We start from the raw sequence: 12,882 nt of genomic DNA, 5'->3' as shown, positions 1-12,882 counted from the left end.
CCCACGCCCCACCATTTCATTTTAACATTTGGGGCAAGCTGGGTGGTGGGGAGGGGGAGGAGAAGCAACGCTTTGATTTCCTTTGGTGGGAGTCCGGGAGGGGAGGAAGTAGCAATGGGGTAGTGAACCTTCCCTCCCGTCCCACGGGACAGGGCCGTAGGCTGTTCCAGAGAGTGGACCCCTCTGGAACCACCAGCGCTCAGCCTGGCCCTGCCAGGGTGCAGAGCCTTGTGTGTACTGCGCAGTGGGAAACGGAGAGACTGGTTGAAGGCCTTCCTAGAAGCAGCTCTGCTGGGACTTGAGGGAGTTTCAGGAGAACAGGGGAAAGTCTCCATTTTTGCCCCATCCATCTGGTTTGTCTCCCTTCAGCTAGCTCTGCTCAGCCCCAAGGTGCCGAGACTCCTGTGACCCCAGCCCTTGAGGCTCAGGCTGGAATGAAAGGCTCTGTGGACCCACAGAAAGAGAATCTATGTGGTGGTCCTATGTTCATTTGCTTCTCTGAGCGTCCTGAATAAAAATAAGTCCCAATTTCATCTCTATCCTCCATCTCTTGTTCACAGCTCTATCATCTCCAGCTCTCGGTTTCTCCATCATCTGCTTCTGTGTTTAAGATGGTCGCCTCCCTTTCTCCCCTCCGCTAATTCTACTTCTGGATCTGTTCCCCCGCCCCATTTCTCTGCATCCCCCATTTTCTACACCTGTTTCCTCCTTCCCTGTCAGTTCCCCTCTCAAGGAGTTCTTTGGCTGAGCCAGGAGCTCTGGAGCTGGCCTCTGGCAATTTCGTGAAGATAACCAATCACCACGCTTACGTGAATTTCTGTGTCTCTAATCTACTCAGGTCGGGTATGGAGAAAATGAGGGCCCTTTTGCAGTCCCAATAGGAACTCAGGGGGCTGAAGCCGGCGCGAGTGGGCCACGTGGAAAGCGTTGGGCAGAGCTGGAGACTGCTCTGACACCGGGCGGAGGTAGGTTTGCTGATCTCCCTGGTGCCTGACACCTGCCCCCCTACCCCCACCTCAGTGATGGGACATGCTCACCCTGGTTAATATCTTCCCGACCTGGAAACAGGGCTTACAGTGTTGCTGCTTAAAAACAATAACATCAACTAACATATGGAGATGTCATCATGATTAAACAGCAAATTAGAGTCGAAGACGACGCGATAATAATCTAAACAATCACCACAACGAGAAGAAATGTTCTCTAACGAGCCAGAAGCGGCAGCCTGCTTTTCCTGACACTGCCTGCCCTGCGTTCCAGGGGCTCTCTCCAAGCGCACGTGAGCGTGGTCTCCCGCCTAGGACAGGGCAAGGGAGCCCCAAACACAGCGCCAAGCTTTCTCGAGGCTCCCCCGGGCGATCTGGGACTGGGTGGAGTGGGGGCGTGGGAGGACCCGGAGGCGGGGTGCCTTTTCTCTGGGGCTTCCTTCCGGCAGGCGGTGGGGGCCGCAGGAGGATGGGGTTCCCAGAGAAAGAGCCAGTAGGGAGAGCAAACAAGCGGGAGCTCCCAATCCCCGCCCCCTCGTCGCCTCAGCACCTTGGCTCCGCCTCGCTTCCTCCCAGATCTGGAAAGAGATTCAGGTCTAGGTGGGAAGCCCACGCAGCGAGGGACTAGGCGTCCTCGGTGATTCGCGGCGGTCTTTCCCCCCCTGCCCCCCGCAGAGCCTGGAGGAACCACGCGAGCGTTTTCTTTCCTCGAGCAAGGCGCCCAGTTATGCGCACTGTTTCGCGGGGTTTGCGGAGGGAAGGATATCGATCGGAGGCGGTGCGCTATTCAGGCAAAAAAGACCCTCCCTCTCGCTCCTCTATCTCCGCCCCCTCATTAGATAGATTCGTATTTAAAATAGGCTGAGATATTTTAATTTGAATTCCAGGGGTTGAGCTCGGATTAGAACCATCCTATTTATACTTAGAAAATAATATTTGAGACAAAATGGGCAAAACCAAACTCTATTTTCTCTAGCAACTAAGCGTTCCCCGGTGGGTGACCACTCCACGCAGGCACCGAGAATGTCGCTTGGCTTTGACTGAGAATCGGGGATCCACGGAGGAAGGGGGTAGTGAGTGAAGCTATTCCCGGGAGTGGCGGGGCGCAGCGCGTGCGTGAACTGGCCGCGGTAATATATGCTGCCATTAAGAATCTGGGCAGCTCCTAGCGCTCCGGGCGCAGGGACGCATGTGTTGCTGGAATTTAATCCGAGGGGGGAATGCAGATTGGGCAGCGACCTACCGGGTTTGATTTATGAACTGTTACTCTAACGATTGTTTACACATTGCATTTCAGGGCCCCCGCGCACCCTTCTAGGCAGCGCCCGGCGGGCTCCGCGGCTTGGGAAACCCCTGAAGGCTTCTCAGCCTCCCTTTATCCGTCCCCACCCCCAGCCCGGGGGCCTCCGCAGCTCCTTCCCACCCGCAGCTTCTCCAAGAAATCAGATTTCGATTTCTTTAAACCCAGAAACCTACATTCAGCTCTCCCTCCTCCAGCCTGCTCGAGTCCTGCGGCCCTGGACGCTGGTCTCCTCTGGTGGTGTTTACTCTCAAATGTTTACTTCTCCGTAAGGCCATGCGGGGCCTATAAATAAGACAGGTGGAAGCAGCTCGACTGCCAGATCAATAGGGCCCCGTCTCCTCGCCATTTCGGCTGAGCTGTCTTATTAATTATGAAAGGATTCACCTGATCCCTGCCAGGGACCACAGCCTCTCGGCCCCTCTGCTAGAGCCCTTAATGGCGGTTCCTTCGCAAGCTGCCTCCGGCCACCGCAGAGGAAGAGGCGAGTCGTGGTTAGGGCTCGGTCTGCAGGGACGGTGGTTAGGGCTCTGACCCGCCTGGGGCAGGGGTCGCGGGCCGGCTACTGGCAATCGTGTGCTTCCTCAGCTGAGCACAAGCCCAGTTCCCCTAAACCTCACCTAGAAAGGACCTCTGCTTTTTAGTTTATTAAACACACACACACACACACACACCACCACCACCACCACCACCACCACCACCACCACCACCACCACAACCAACAACAACAACAACGACAACAACTTCCTCTTTCTTTTCTTTCAGGAAACAGAATTTCAGGGAAATGGCTAAGTGTCCTAGTTGAGGAGAGTCGGCTTGAAGATGAGTAGGTTATCAAGTGGCGTGTGAGCAGGTGAATTTGTCACCTGGCATCATGTGTCCCTTCAGGTACCCCTGAGAACTCGGCCAAGAAAGCAGGCTTGGGGCAGGAAACAGACGACACCCCCATTTCAAACAATAACTTTTATTTTATACTTCTCTATACTTTGTAGCAAATCGTTTTTTGCTGAGTTTAATTTATAATAAACTTTTTAAATTACATCTCTCTCTTTTTTAAAATCAAGGCTGTTTATGTCAAAATCTTTTTTTAACTATATTTTAGATTAACATTTAACATTGCCCCCCTTGTGATCTATTCCGTTGGATATTCAGGTATTACCGTATGTGTAACAGCTAAAACAAGAGAGGAGGGAAAAGAAAGGCAGTGGACTTGGAAAGATGCATCAATAACAGTAGGTAAAGCTGAACCTCTCAGTGACTTTAGCAGCATTTCTCGCAGCCTTTACCTCTAACCCGAGATTTCCCCAACCTTTCCCTCTCTCCCGCCTATCCTTAAAACACAAAGCCAACAATCTGTCCTTTCATTTTTCTTGAGGAGAAATGTGCAGTGGAAATGATCAAAACAAGATACTGTGGAAGAAAGACGTGAGCGTGAATTATTCACCATATGCTTCCCTCGTGGACATCTCTCTTGAATTCATTCCCCTGGCCTTCTCCTCTCCTCTTTCCTTTAGGAGGAGCACATCATTTGTCATGTATTAACATGATTAGTATATTAGGTGGCCCAGGGCCGTTCCTGAGATTCTTTTGCCAAAAAAAAAATTAAAAAAAAAATGGGGTGGATTTGCCGTTTTCTTATTTTTATGTGCAGACAGACTAAAGCTGAGGTCCGATTTTGGCTGTGCTTGCTTGCTCACTGACTGGTAACATTTGGCAAATAAAACACAAGAAATCAAACGAAATAAAAAAGAGAATCAGGATTTCCCACAATCCTATATGAGTGTTTTCAGCATCACAGAGAATCACAACGTCCCCAAAGAACGAATGGATCATCCTCTCGATTTCCGGGAGCATGGAGTGAGTGTGGGTGGGCGCGCGGGGGGAGCCGGCCCTGCGCTCAGAAAGAAAGCCAGGTCGCTAAAGCTGCCGAGAGAGACGCCAGGAGCACTGGGAGCGCCGGGAGCAGGGACCCTGCCGCCCCGTTGCCGCTGCCGCAGAGTTCGAATAAGCTGCCTTGGATGTTGAGGTTTTTGGATTCTTTTCTCAGTTTATCCCACATATCTTTCGCCCCTTCCTGGCAATCCGTAAGGGCTGTGACCGTGCAGCTGTGGAAATCCTCCCAGTATCTGGCGAGGAACAGAACAAACAGAAGAAGCAGGTTCATTTTGGGCGCGCGAGGACCCTGGGCCTGCGTCGGTGAGCCTCGGCCCTCGCGGCCTCGCCAGCCTCCGCGGGCGACCCCTCCCTACTTCTTCTCCACCACCCTGTCGCGGGGGACCGGCCAGGTCGGCTTTCTCCGGACCTCGGACCACCCTAGAAGTAGCTGTCGGAGGAGAGGCTGCCCCCGCCCGGGTCTGATCTCTCTCCCCTGGCGGCCCGCGGGGGCCCAGCAGCCGGGAGCCGGGCCGCACCCGCTGCGCTGGCACCTCGGCCTGCGCAAACAGATTGCTCGCCCTCCTTGGGGAAAGCTAGGAAAACTGTGCTAAGCCATGCAAGCTGCCGCCCATTAATGCCTCTTAGCTCGCAAGATGGGTACTTGCTCCGAGCGCGGCCCTCCCCTCTGGGCTTCTCACTTTCTCCTCCTCCTCGCCCCTTCTGTCGCCCTCCCTCTCGGCGCTGCGGTGCTTTTTCGCCCGCCTTCGCCCTCTTTCTCCCCCCACTTCCCTTTGTTTCCCGTTTCCCTCTTTTCCCTTTCTTTCTTCTACCCTTCTTTGTCCTCCTCCTTCCTCTCCTCTCGTTTTTCCTCTGTTCAGTTCCTCACTTCTTGCCCATCCTCGCTTGCTTCGGTCTTCCGTGGCCCCTCGCCTTGCTCTCCACAGTCCCCTAGCTCAGATTCCGTCAGGAGGCTCCTGCTTGCCTGTCGCCTCCCCAGGGTGGTGAGTGTTAGTCCCCAAGCCACTGGGACCAGCTTTGTAAACCTGCATTTACAAACCTCTACGCACCCCGCCTTGCGTGATTGGTCCCTCCTCTTCTCCCCCGCGCCCCCAGTCTTCTTCGTGGGCTTGGACCCCATGAGGCCTCGTCCCCCGAGCCTTAGGGGTGTAGTGCCCAGCGCCCCAGGCCGGACTCCATGGCTGGCGCAGTGCCCACCGAGGCCAACCTTCCAGGCACCCGGCTCCCTGTCCTTCCTTCCTGTCTCTTCCGGAGCCCCACACCTCCCTCAGTCGCTTCCTCCTCCTGGACTTAGCTCCTAGCCCCGCCCCCACAACCTTCATCCAACCTGTCCTTTTTATTGTCCCCCTTTCTTCTGAACACCCAAAATAGATCCCAAGACTAAATATAATTTCAACCCGTGATCGATTCCTGGGGCGCTGTCTCCTTTCAGTGCCGGGTCGATCTGTGTGTCTCGGTAACTCCGGCTGGCTTCCACCTTACAGGGCCCAGAGCCCCAGGTCAAAAGCGACCGCTCTCCAGGCAATTTGATTGTACCGTCTCGGATCTCTCCCTTCTGCTCGCTAGCCTGGACTGTAAGCGCGTTGAAGGCAGGACCACGTTTGATATATCCTTATTTCCACTCTCACCCCCTCTTCTGGCTAATAATAAAATTATAAATGCTTGTTGGATTGCCTTGAGCTCTGGCTGTTTTCTAATGACCTTTTGAGTCTCTGATTTATGAGACTGGGGGTCCTGGGGTGTAGGGCTTCCAGGTTCCTCAATTGAAGATAAACAGCAAGATTTAAAGAAAAGAGGACAGCACGCTGCTTAATTGCAGCTCCCAAAGGATGTCTTAATCTCTCCTTTCTTTATCCATGGCCAGATGGGAGCGGGGTCCTCCTGGGAGAGAGACAAGGTGGAAAAGGACAGACATCCACGTGGGACTGGGAGGAGGTGGGCTTCAGCAAGGTGTCCCAAAAACCAGCGCCACCAACCAGGTGGGAGCCCCAGCCCAGCTGTGGCCTGCGACCTCTGGGAGGGGCCCTCTTCATTTCCATTCTTCAGGACCAAAGTCCTGCTAAAAAATTAAAATGACTTGGAATAACCAAGTTCTGGTAAATAATGGAGGATTTGGGAGCTGATCTGTATTTAACATTTTGTTGTGCTTTATACATACATTCTTACCTACCATAAGACATTTGGAATTACAGTAGGTAGGTATCTGGTACAGTAGTACCGGATAGGAAGGTACTAGCTACTTGGCTTCTGTGGCTCCTGGTGGGTACCAGAGTATTTAGGAACATGTGCAGCAAATTGACCCCTGTTTAATTACTCATAATTTAAACAAATAAACACCTACCCCAACCGACTCCCAAGAATTAGAGAGAGAGGAAGGGCTTCACTTTAAAAAAGGTAGTGCAGTAAAAAGTCACTCCACCTTCTGGGGAACAAGAAACACCTCTTGCCTTGATTTTATTGGAAGGGCTATTATGCGGGTGGGGGTGGGGGAGGCTGTCACAGCTGTTTTTGAAAAATAGAGTAAAAGTGTGTATTGCAGAGGATAGGGGTATTTCTAAGGTCTGCAGCAGCTAAAATATCGCTGGTCCACGACAGTCAAGCTCTGCTGGTCACCTCATCTATGACTGGGAGGAGCGCTTTCCAGCCAACCTGTGGGAAAATGCCACTGGGCTTGGTCATGAACTTCCTGGCTCTCCTTGGGCCTTTAGCTGTGCTGGCCTGGGGATGGTCCTGATGCAGGAAGAAAGGAAAACAAAAAAGCAAGGAGGGTGACTACCCTAGATCTCAGAAATGATTACAAACTCAGCAGTCACTGGATGCCCAGGACACACTTTTCTTGGGCAAAGTCATTGGCACCAAACAAAATATTCTTTCAGCCTCTCTCCTAGAAAGAGGAAGGGGGACCTGTGCTCTTGCCTGCAGCCAACTTTCTAGGTGAACTGGGTGGGGGGGGGGGAGTTTGAATCAGGAGAAATGAACAAAATAGGCCAGAGACCTCCCTTTTAGGCAAACTTAGTATTACCTAAAACACTCCTCAAACCAAAATCAACTCTTTTTCAGAGAGTACTGGGCCGACCTCTCATTCACGAAGAATGAATGAAGACTGCCTCCAAGCAGAGCGAGGAACTGGTAGCAGTTCTCCCTGTGCCTCGCCCTGGCTTCCAGCGCGTTGAATGCACGCGCCACTGTGCCTGCGGGGGAGGCCTCGGAGCGCTGGGATTGGGCCCCCAGTGGAACAAGCCTCCTCTGCGCATCCCACACTATAGCGTCTCCTTGGGCAGTGCTTGCCGGGCTAGGGTCTGAGGGTGGGAGCCAGAAGGCGAGAACATGCGGATTCGCGTCTGCGTGGATCTCCGACTTCAGCAGCGCCCCCCAGAACAGGAACCTAACAGGCCCTAGAGGACACTTACGTGCACACGGTCTTGATGTTCGTTTTGTCGTCCAGGCCCTGCGGGTAGTTGGCCATGTTGTCGCCCAGCTTGAGCAAACAGTCCGAAAAGCCCTTAAAGACCGCATCGCACTTGCCTGCTGCTCTCACGGCCTGCACCAGGTACGCTATGAGGAGGAGGGGACACCAGTCAGCAGCCGCGAGGTCCTACCCTGCAGCCTCACAGCCCGTCAGCCCCCCAACCAGCGCGGCTTCTCCCCATCGAGGGAGCAGTGTCCACTAGCGCCCAGCCTCGGGGCGCGACATTGTTACAGGTGAATAAAAGTTGTGGCCTCAGAATGACTGACCTGCACTCACCTACGCGTCTTCCACTGACTGTCGGTGTCTCAGCAGGGGTGGCTCGTGGAGGGTGGGTGGTGGGTGGGCGGGCCTAGGTAGTGAGTCCACTCCGGTCCTGCAGCTTCCTCCCGAATCTCGCTCTATATCTTTTTCTGTTTCCACCATCCCCTCTTCTCACCTTCCTTTCCTCCTTTATTTGTCTCTTTCTACTCACTCCCTCCTTCGTTCCCCAGCACCTCCCCAGCAAGCCTGGGCACGCCTCTCCAAGTGCAATCTTCTATTTCTGAGGTGATGGGGTGGGGTCACAGCAGAGTGCGGGGGTGAAGAAGGGGTAGGGAGGCGACAAAGCATGGGGCCACGCAGCTGAACCTAAGGCTACATCGTGCGAAAAAGCCTCCACTTGGCGCCCAGTCCTTGGTGGGCGCTCAGCAAACACTGCTGAATGAATAAATTAGTAAAGTCTCTGGAAGCCACCAGCAGCCACCCGAACGGATTGGTTCATTATAAAACTGATTGCCTATCGTTCAGTGTGTGTTCCGAGTGAAATCCTCCATGCACCCTCTCCGCCCCACTGGAGAGAGAGAAGCTTGGGCATCTGGGGACTGGGCAGGGGTGACGCGTGGTCTAGGGCAGTCAGGGTCCGGCAGGGTCACGGATGTGTTTGCGCAGGTGACCCCGGGTCAACCCCGCAGAGGCCAAATCCGTGAGCCTTGGGCCTCCTGCTGCCTCTTCCCCTCAGTCCGAGGCTCAGCTCCCCAGGCCACATTCTTAACGCCCCCCTTCTCCCCAAACTGGCCACCACTCTAGCCAGTCGCGGGTGAGACCTTTCCTTTCCAGGCCCAGCCCAGAGACAGAGGGCCCAGATTGCTGTTGCCTGGGGCTCTTGGCCTCTAGCTCGGGGCTCCCTCCAGGGAGGGGTGGTGGGGGGCGGTGGGGTGGTGGGAGGAGGTGATCGTGGAGGAGTAGGAGGGGACTAGACCCAGGCCGCATAGAGGACCACGCTCCGGGCCTCAGGTCGGTCAAACCCTGAGGCCCGGGACCGGGGAGAGACAGGCTCCAGACCGCGGATGCGCTGCGGTGGCCATTTCTCTTCGTTCCAAAGCCAAAGAACCGGGCTAAACGTTTGATGGCAAGAGGCCAAAAGCACCCCGGGTACAAGGAGGGCGCGCACAAAGCGCAGACCTGCGCTGTTGGGGTGAGGGGAGGGGAAAGATTGTGAGAATCTTCACAGAATCGACATTGGCCTTCAATGCCCATGACCCTAAGCGCCGGCCCCTTCCTGGGCAGTGTTCTTGCCGCTGCAGCTAGTGTGTGAATGTCTCCCGGGAGGACCGTACCGCTCATCGCACCCCACCCCCCGCGCCGCCCGTCCCCGACGCAGACAAGGGGGAAAGGTGACCGAACCTGCAGCAGTCTTCAAGAGCGCACCGTTTGCAAATTGCTGCAGGGAGAGCGAGGCGGGCCTTAAGCTTTCTAATCCGGAACGGGAAGCTCTGGGGAAGCGACTGAGGTTAACTTCGACCTCGGCTCAGGCTGATAGGTAAACCCTCATAAATCTCCCGCCCCCCGTCCCCCCACCACGCGAAATATTAAAAGCCCTTGAGACTGCAATATCAAATAGAACACTGGGATAGAACAAACGAATGTTTGTTCTAACAGGAACTTGGTCACAATGAAACAAATCCTACCCGTCGTTCTCTATAATGCATGCCAGAAATGCAGCTTCGCAGCGAAGAAACGAAATAAAATACAGTCCATCCATCCCCCACCCCCTAGATTCCTGTCTCTCCTAACCCCTTACCTCCACCCCCAAAACTCGGTGGTGAAAAAGTAGCCCCTAAGATGTACTGACAAAATGTTTAAAGGGGAAGCGGGGCTTGCTGCGTGGCGGTAAGCGCTCCTGTCACGTTATCTTTCTAGGCGCTGTTGGAGAAGACCCTCCATACCGCGCATGTGTGAGTGTTTGCGTGTGTAAAATAAGTCGTAAAATTTTCTGTTTTTTTTTTTTTTTTTTTTTTTTGCAACTATGACTCCTTGGTCTCTAGTTGGCTAAGGGAGGCCAGGAGCTCGCGCTAGGGACATATTTTGCAGGCTCACATATCGCGCAAATCGCAGTCCGAGCGACCCTCACTGTTGTTCCTGAACCCGGCTCCAGCGAGGCTCGGGCGGGCGAGCCAGGCTCCTTCCCGGTCCTCTCCGGCGTCCTTATCTTGTGCCATTTCCACCCGTTTGTTCATTCATTCGTTCGACCTCTCATTCACTCCAAACTTCCTCCCACCGCGTCTTCATTTGCGTTCATCGCCCTCTCCACCTCCCGGTCCCTCCCCAGCCCCCACTTTTCTTTCCAAATGTCAATGATTTGGGACAGCTCCCAGACATGAATTAATAAAGACAGAGGTTTTGGTTGGGAAAGGGCAGACATTCAGGGGCAAATTTGCTCAATTTCAATTCCACAGCCAACAAAGGGTCGTTTTGGGGCTGAGGTTAGTGTGTTCCAATCGTATCCCCCATGCACAATCTCTGTTTTTTTTTAACCTCCTCCCTAAAGTAATGTTAGTTCTCACCGGGAAAACAGAGCCCCAAATCTCCGATTAAAATCTCCATATCAAAATAAGTACTGTCTTCTGCTCTCTAAAAATTTGCAGGCAAAATGCCACATTTACTTATTTCCAACATTTAAGAGATTTGCTGCAATTAGACACGTTCTTTATTGCAGCTCTTTGCACTAATGTCGAAGATTCAAAACAACCAGATTCAAAACATCAAGTCATTTCTCAGAATTAAAGGAAAACGCCAACATCCTGCACCCACACAATCTAAAACCCTATAATGTTCATGCAAAAAAATCAGATACTCAAAATCATGTCAAATGCATTAAAAAAACTCACTGCAAAGAATCCATTTTATTGTATAGATAACTCCAAACCCAGTTTCCTCCACATTTCTCATGAAGAAAAATGTTATGCATTTCATCTCTTGCCCTAAACCCATTCCCTAAAGCCCCCCCCCCAACCCAAATACTGCAAGGATTTGTCTGCAAAGAATGCTACAGCCTGAAGTGATAGGAGGCAACAATTCCCTCGGTCTCCAGAAAACCCATTTGAAGAGTTTCTATTTTTTCTCTTGTCCATTCTATTAATAATCTGCTTCACTTTCACTTTTAGGCCACGTTAATTAATGCTCTGACCGGCATGAGAGAAGGGGGTTTTCTAGTTCTCCCTTTCGTAACCTTTTCATTCTGGATGGAAAATGTGAACTTTTGAAAACCCCACGACAGTGTAACTAGGACTCAACATTCCTTAACATAAAATAGGGACTACATAAATCCGTCCGTAATCAACCCCAAACAAACAAAAATAATACACAGCTGATATGACATATTGCAAACACTTTTTAACCCTTTCCTACATATAAAATACAGATGCCTATGTGGAAAGAAACAGGCAAACGTTCATAGAAAACTATATGCACGTACATTTGGCTGAATTCAACCTCCTCGATAAGCACATTAAAATATGGATACTGGGATTCCCTATCATTTTTGATTTGCCCCCCAACCGGTCTGCGGTGTCCGGTGCAAACGCTGCGGCTAGGAAATGAGGGGTGGGGGTAGCGGGGGAATGACAAAGTTCTAAATGCAGCAGTCTAAGCCCCGAATATCTTTGCTTTCTGCACATAAACTTTCCAGTTCTAGTACTAGCTGCCTAGCCATCTTGTTCCTGCATTCACCTTTCGACCCTTCAAATTAATACCTTGCAGTATCGCAGGGGCCAATGCATTGCCCCAGATAGCACCAAACCTGGTCTAACCCGAGAAAAGGAAGCAAAAAATGGACGTGCGCTTTGGGAAAAAAAGGGGGGGAAATCCCCTCCTGAAACGGCTGGCCGCTCACATTTCCTGGTGAATGTTTGGAGTCTCTTAGAAAAACCAACCCGGGACGCGCTGGTCCCTAGGAACCGATGTCCCCACCCTTGGGGGTTTGCGGGCTTCTCCGCACCCCGGGGCGGCTGCGGGCCAGTCGGACCCCTCAGCGCATCCGCCCGGGTTGGCCCGGCGGCCACTTACCTATTTGCACCGCGAGGATCAGTGAAATATATCTGCCGTTCAACTTAAGTCCCATCCTACGTTTAGTCAAACCATTTGCGACCGCAGACCTTTAAATAGTTAGTTTAGAGAACGCGGGGGAAAGCTGAAAAATAGGCATTGCCAACAAGTTCCAGGAGCGACGAAGACTTTCTGCACCAGGAAGGCAGAGGGAGGAGAGAAAGAGAGGGAGCGAACAAGAGAGAAGAGAGAGAGAGAGAGAGAGAGAGAGAGAGAGAGAGAGAGAGAGAGAGAGAGGCAGGCTGAGGGAGAGAGGGGGAAGAGCTGGGAATGGTTCACTCCATTAGGAGGGGGCGGAGGAAGTACAGCCTCACGCCCACGAGCAGGCCTGACGTGGGGGATGACACGGAATGATTTTTTTTTAAAATAAAGACACCTTGGTAGAGAATCGCCATTTATAGTCATCAGAAGCTGGAATTAATCAGATATCTTCAATTAATATGCGGATCCGAACGAAGTCTTGCCTCTGGGGGTGATCACTTCCCCACCCCTGCGGTCACCCCCTCCTCCTCGCTGTTCCCGGTCCCCCAACCCCGCCCCCTCCCTGCGCAGAACCGGGGCTCCCCTCCCTTCCCCGCCTGAAGCCGGGGAGTCCTGGCGCGCCCACTCGATTGTTTCAATCTGCTCCCCCTCCTCCATAAGCTCCACAGAGAATCCGACCCCCTCCCTACGATGCAGTAAGGTTTAAAGGAGCGGGAGAGGGAAAAACAGCTAAACCAGCTCTATTAATTCGAAACTCCATGCGGGTCTTCTGCAGCCTGGCCCCTGCACTTGCCTACCCTCTTTTTCTCAAACCCAGCGGCTGAGCTCTGGGCGCAGCCTGGAGCGCGTGAGCACACATTCACGCACGTACACCCGCACGCCCGCAATAG

General features: G+C 52.9%; 1 protein-coding gene across 1 annotated transcript; it reads right to left on the bottom strand.

Moving 5' to 3' along the window:
- Nucleotides 1-3,234: 3,234 nt before the first annotated feature.
- On the bottom strand, nt 3,235-12,260 carry NRN1 (neuritin 1). The gene is made up of 3 exons (XM_019710858.3): nt 11,972-12,260; nt 7,590-7,734; nt 3,235-4,412 (listed from the first exon to the last, which is right to left on the bottom strand). Exons 1-3 carry the CDS (start codon nt 12,024-12,026, stop codon nt 4,184-4,186), a joined length of 429 nt encoding a protein of 142 aa, XP_019566417.1. The 5' UTR covers nt 12,027-12,260; the 3' UTR covers nt 3,235-4,183.
- Nucleotides 12,261-12,882: the final 622 nt, after the last annotated feature.

The sequence above is a fragment of the Rhinolophus sinicus genome, chromosome 14, assembly GCF_057876585.1.
Source record: "Rhinolophus sinicus isolate RSI-liver-muscle chromosome 14, RSI-T2T, whole genome shotgun sequence".
NCBI lineage: Eukaryota > Metazoa > Chordata > Mammalia > Chiroptera > Rhinolophidae > Rhinolophus > Rhinolophus sinicus.
The sequence above is the reverse complement of the archived record's forward strand: the minus strand, read 5'-3'. Positions and strand labels throughout refer to the sequence as shown.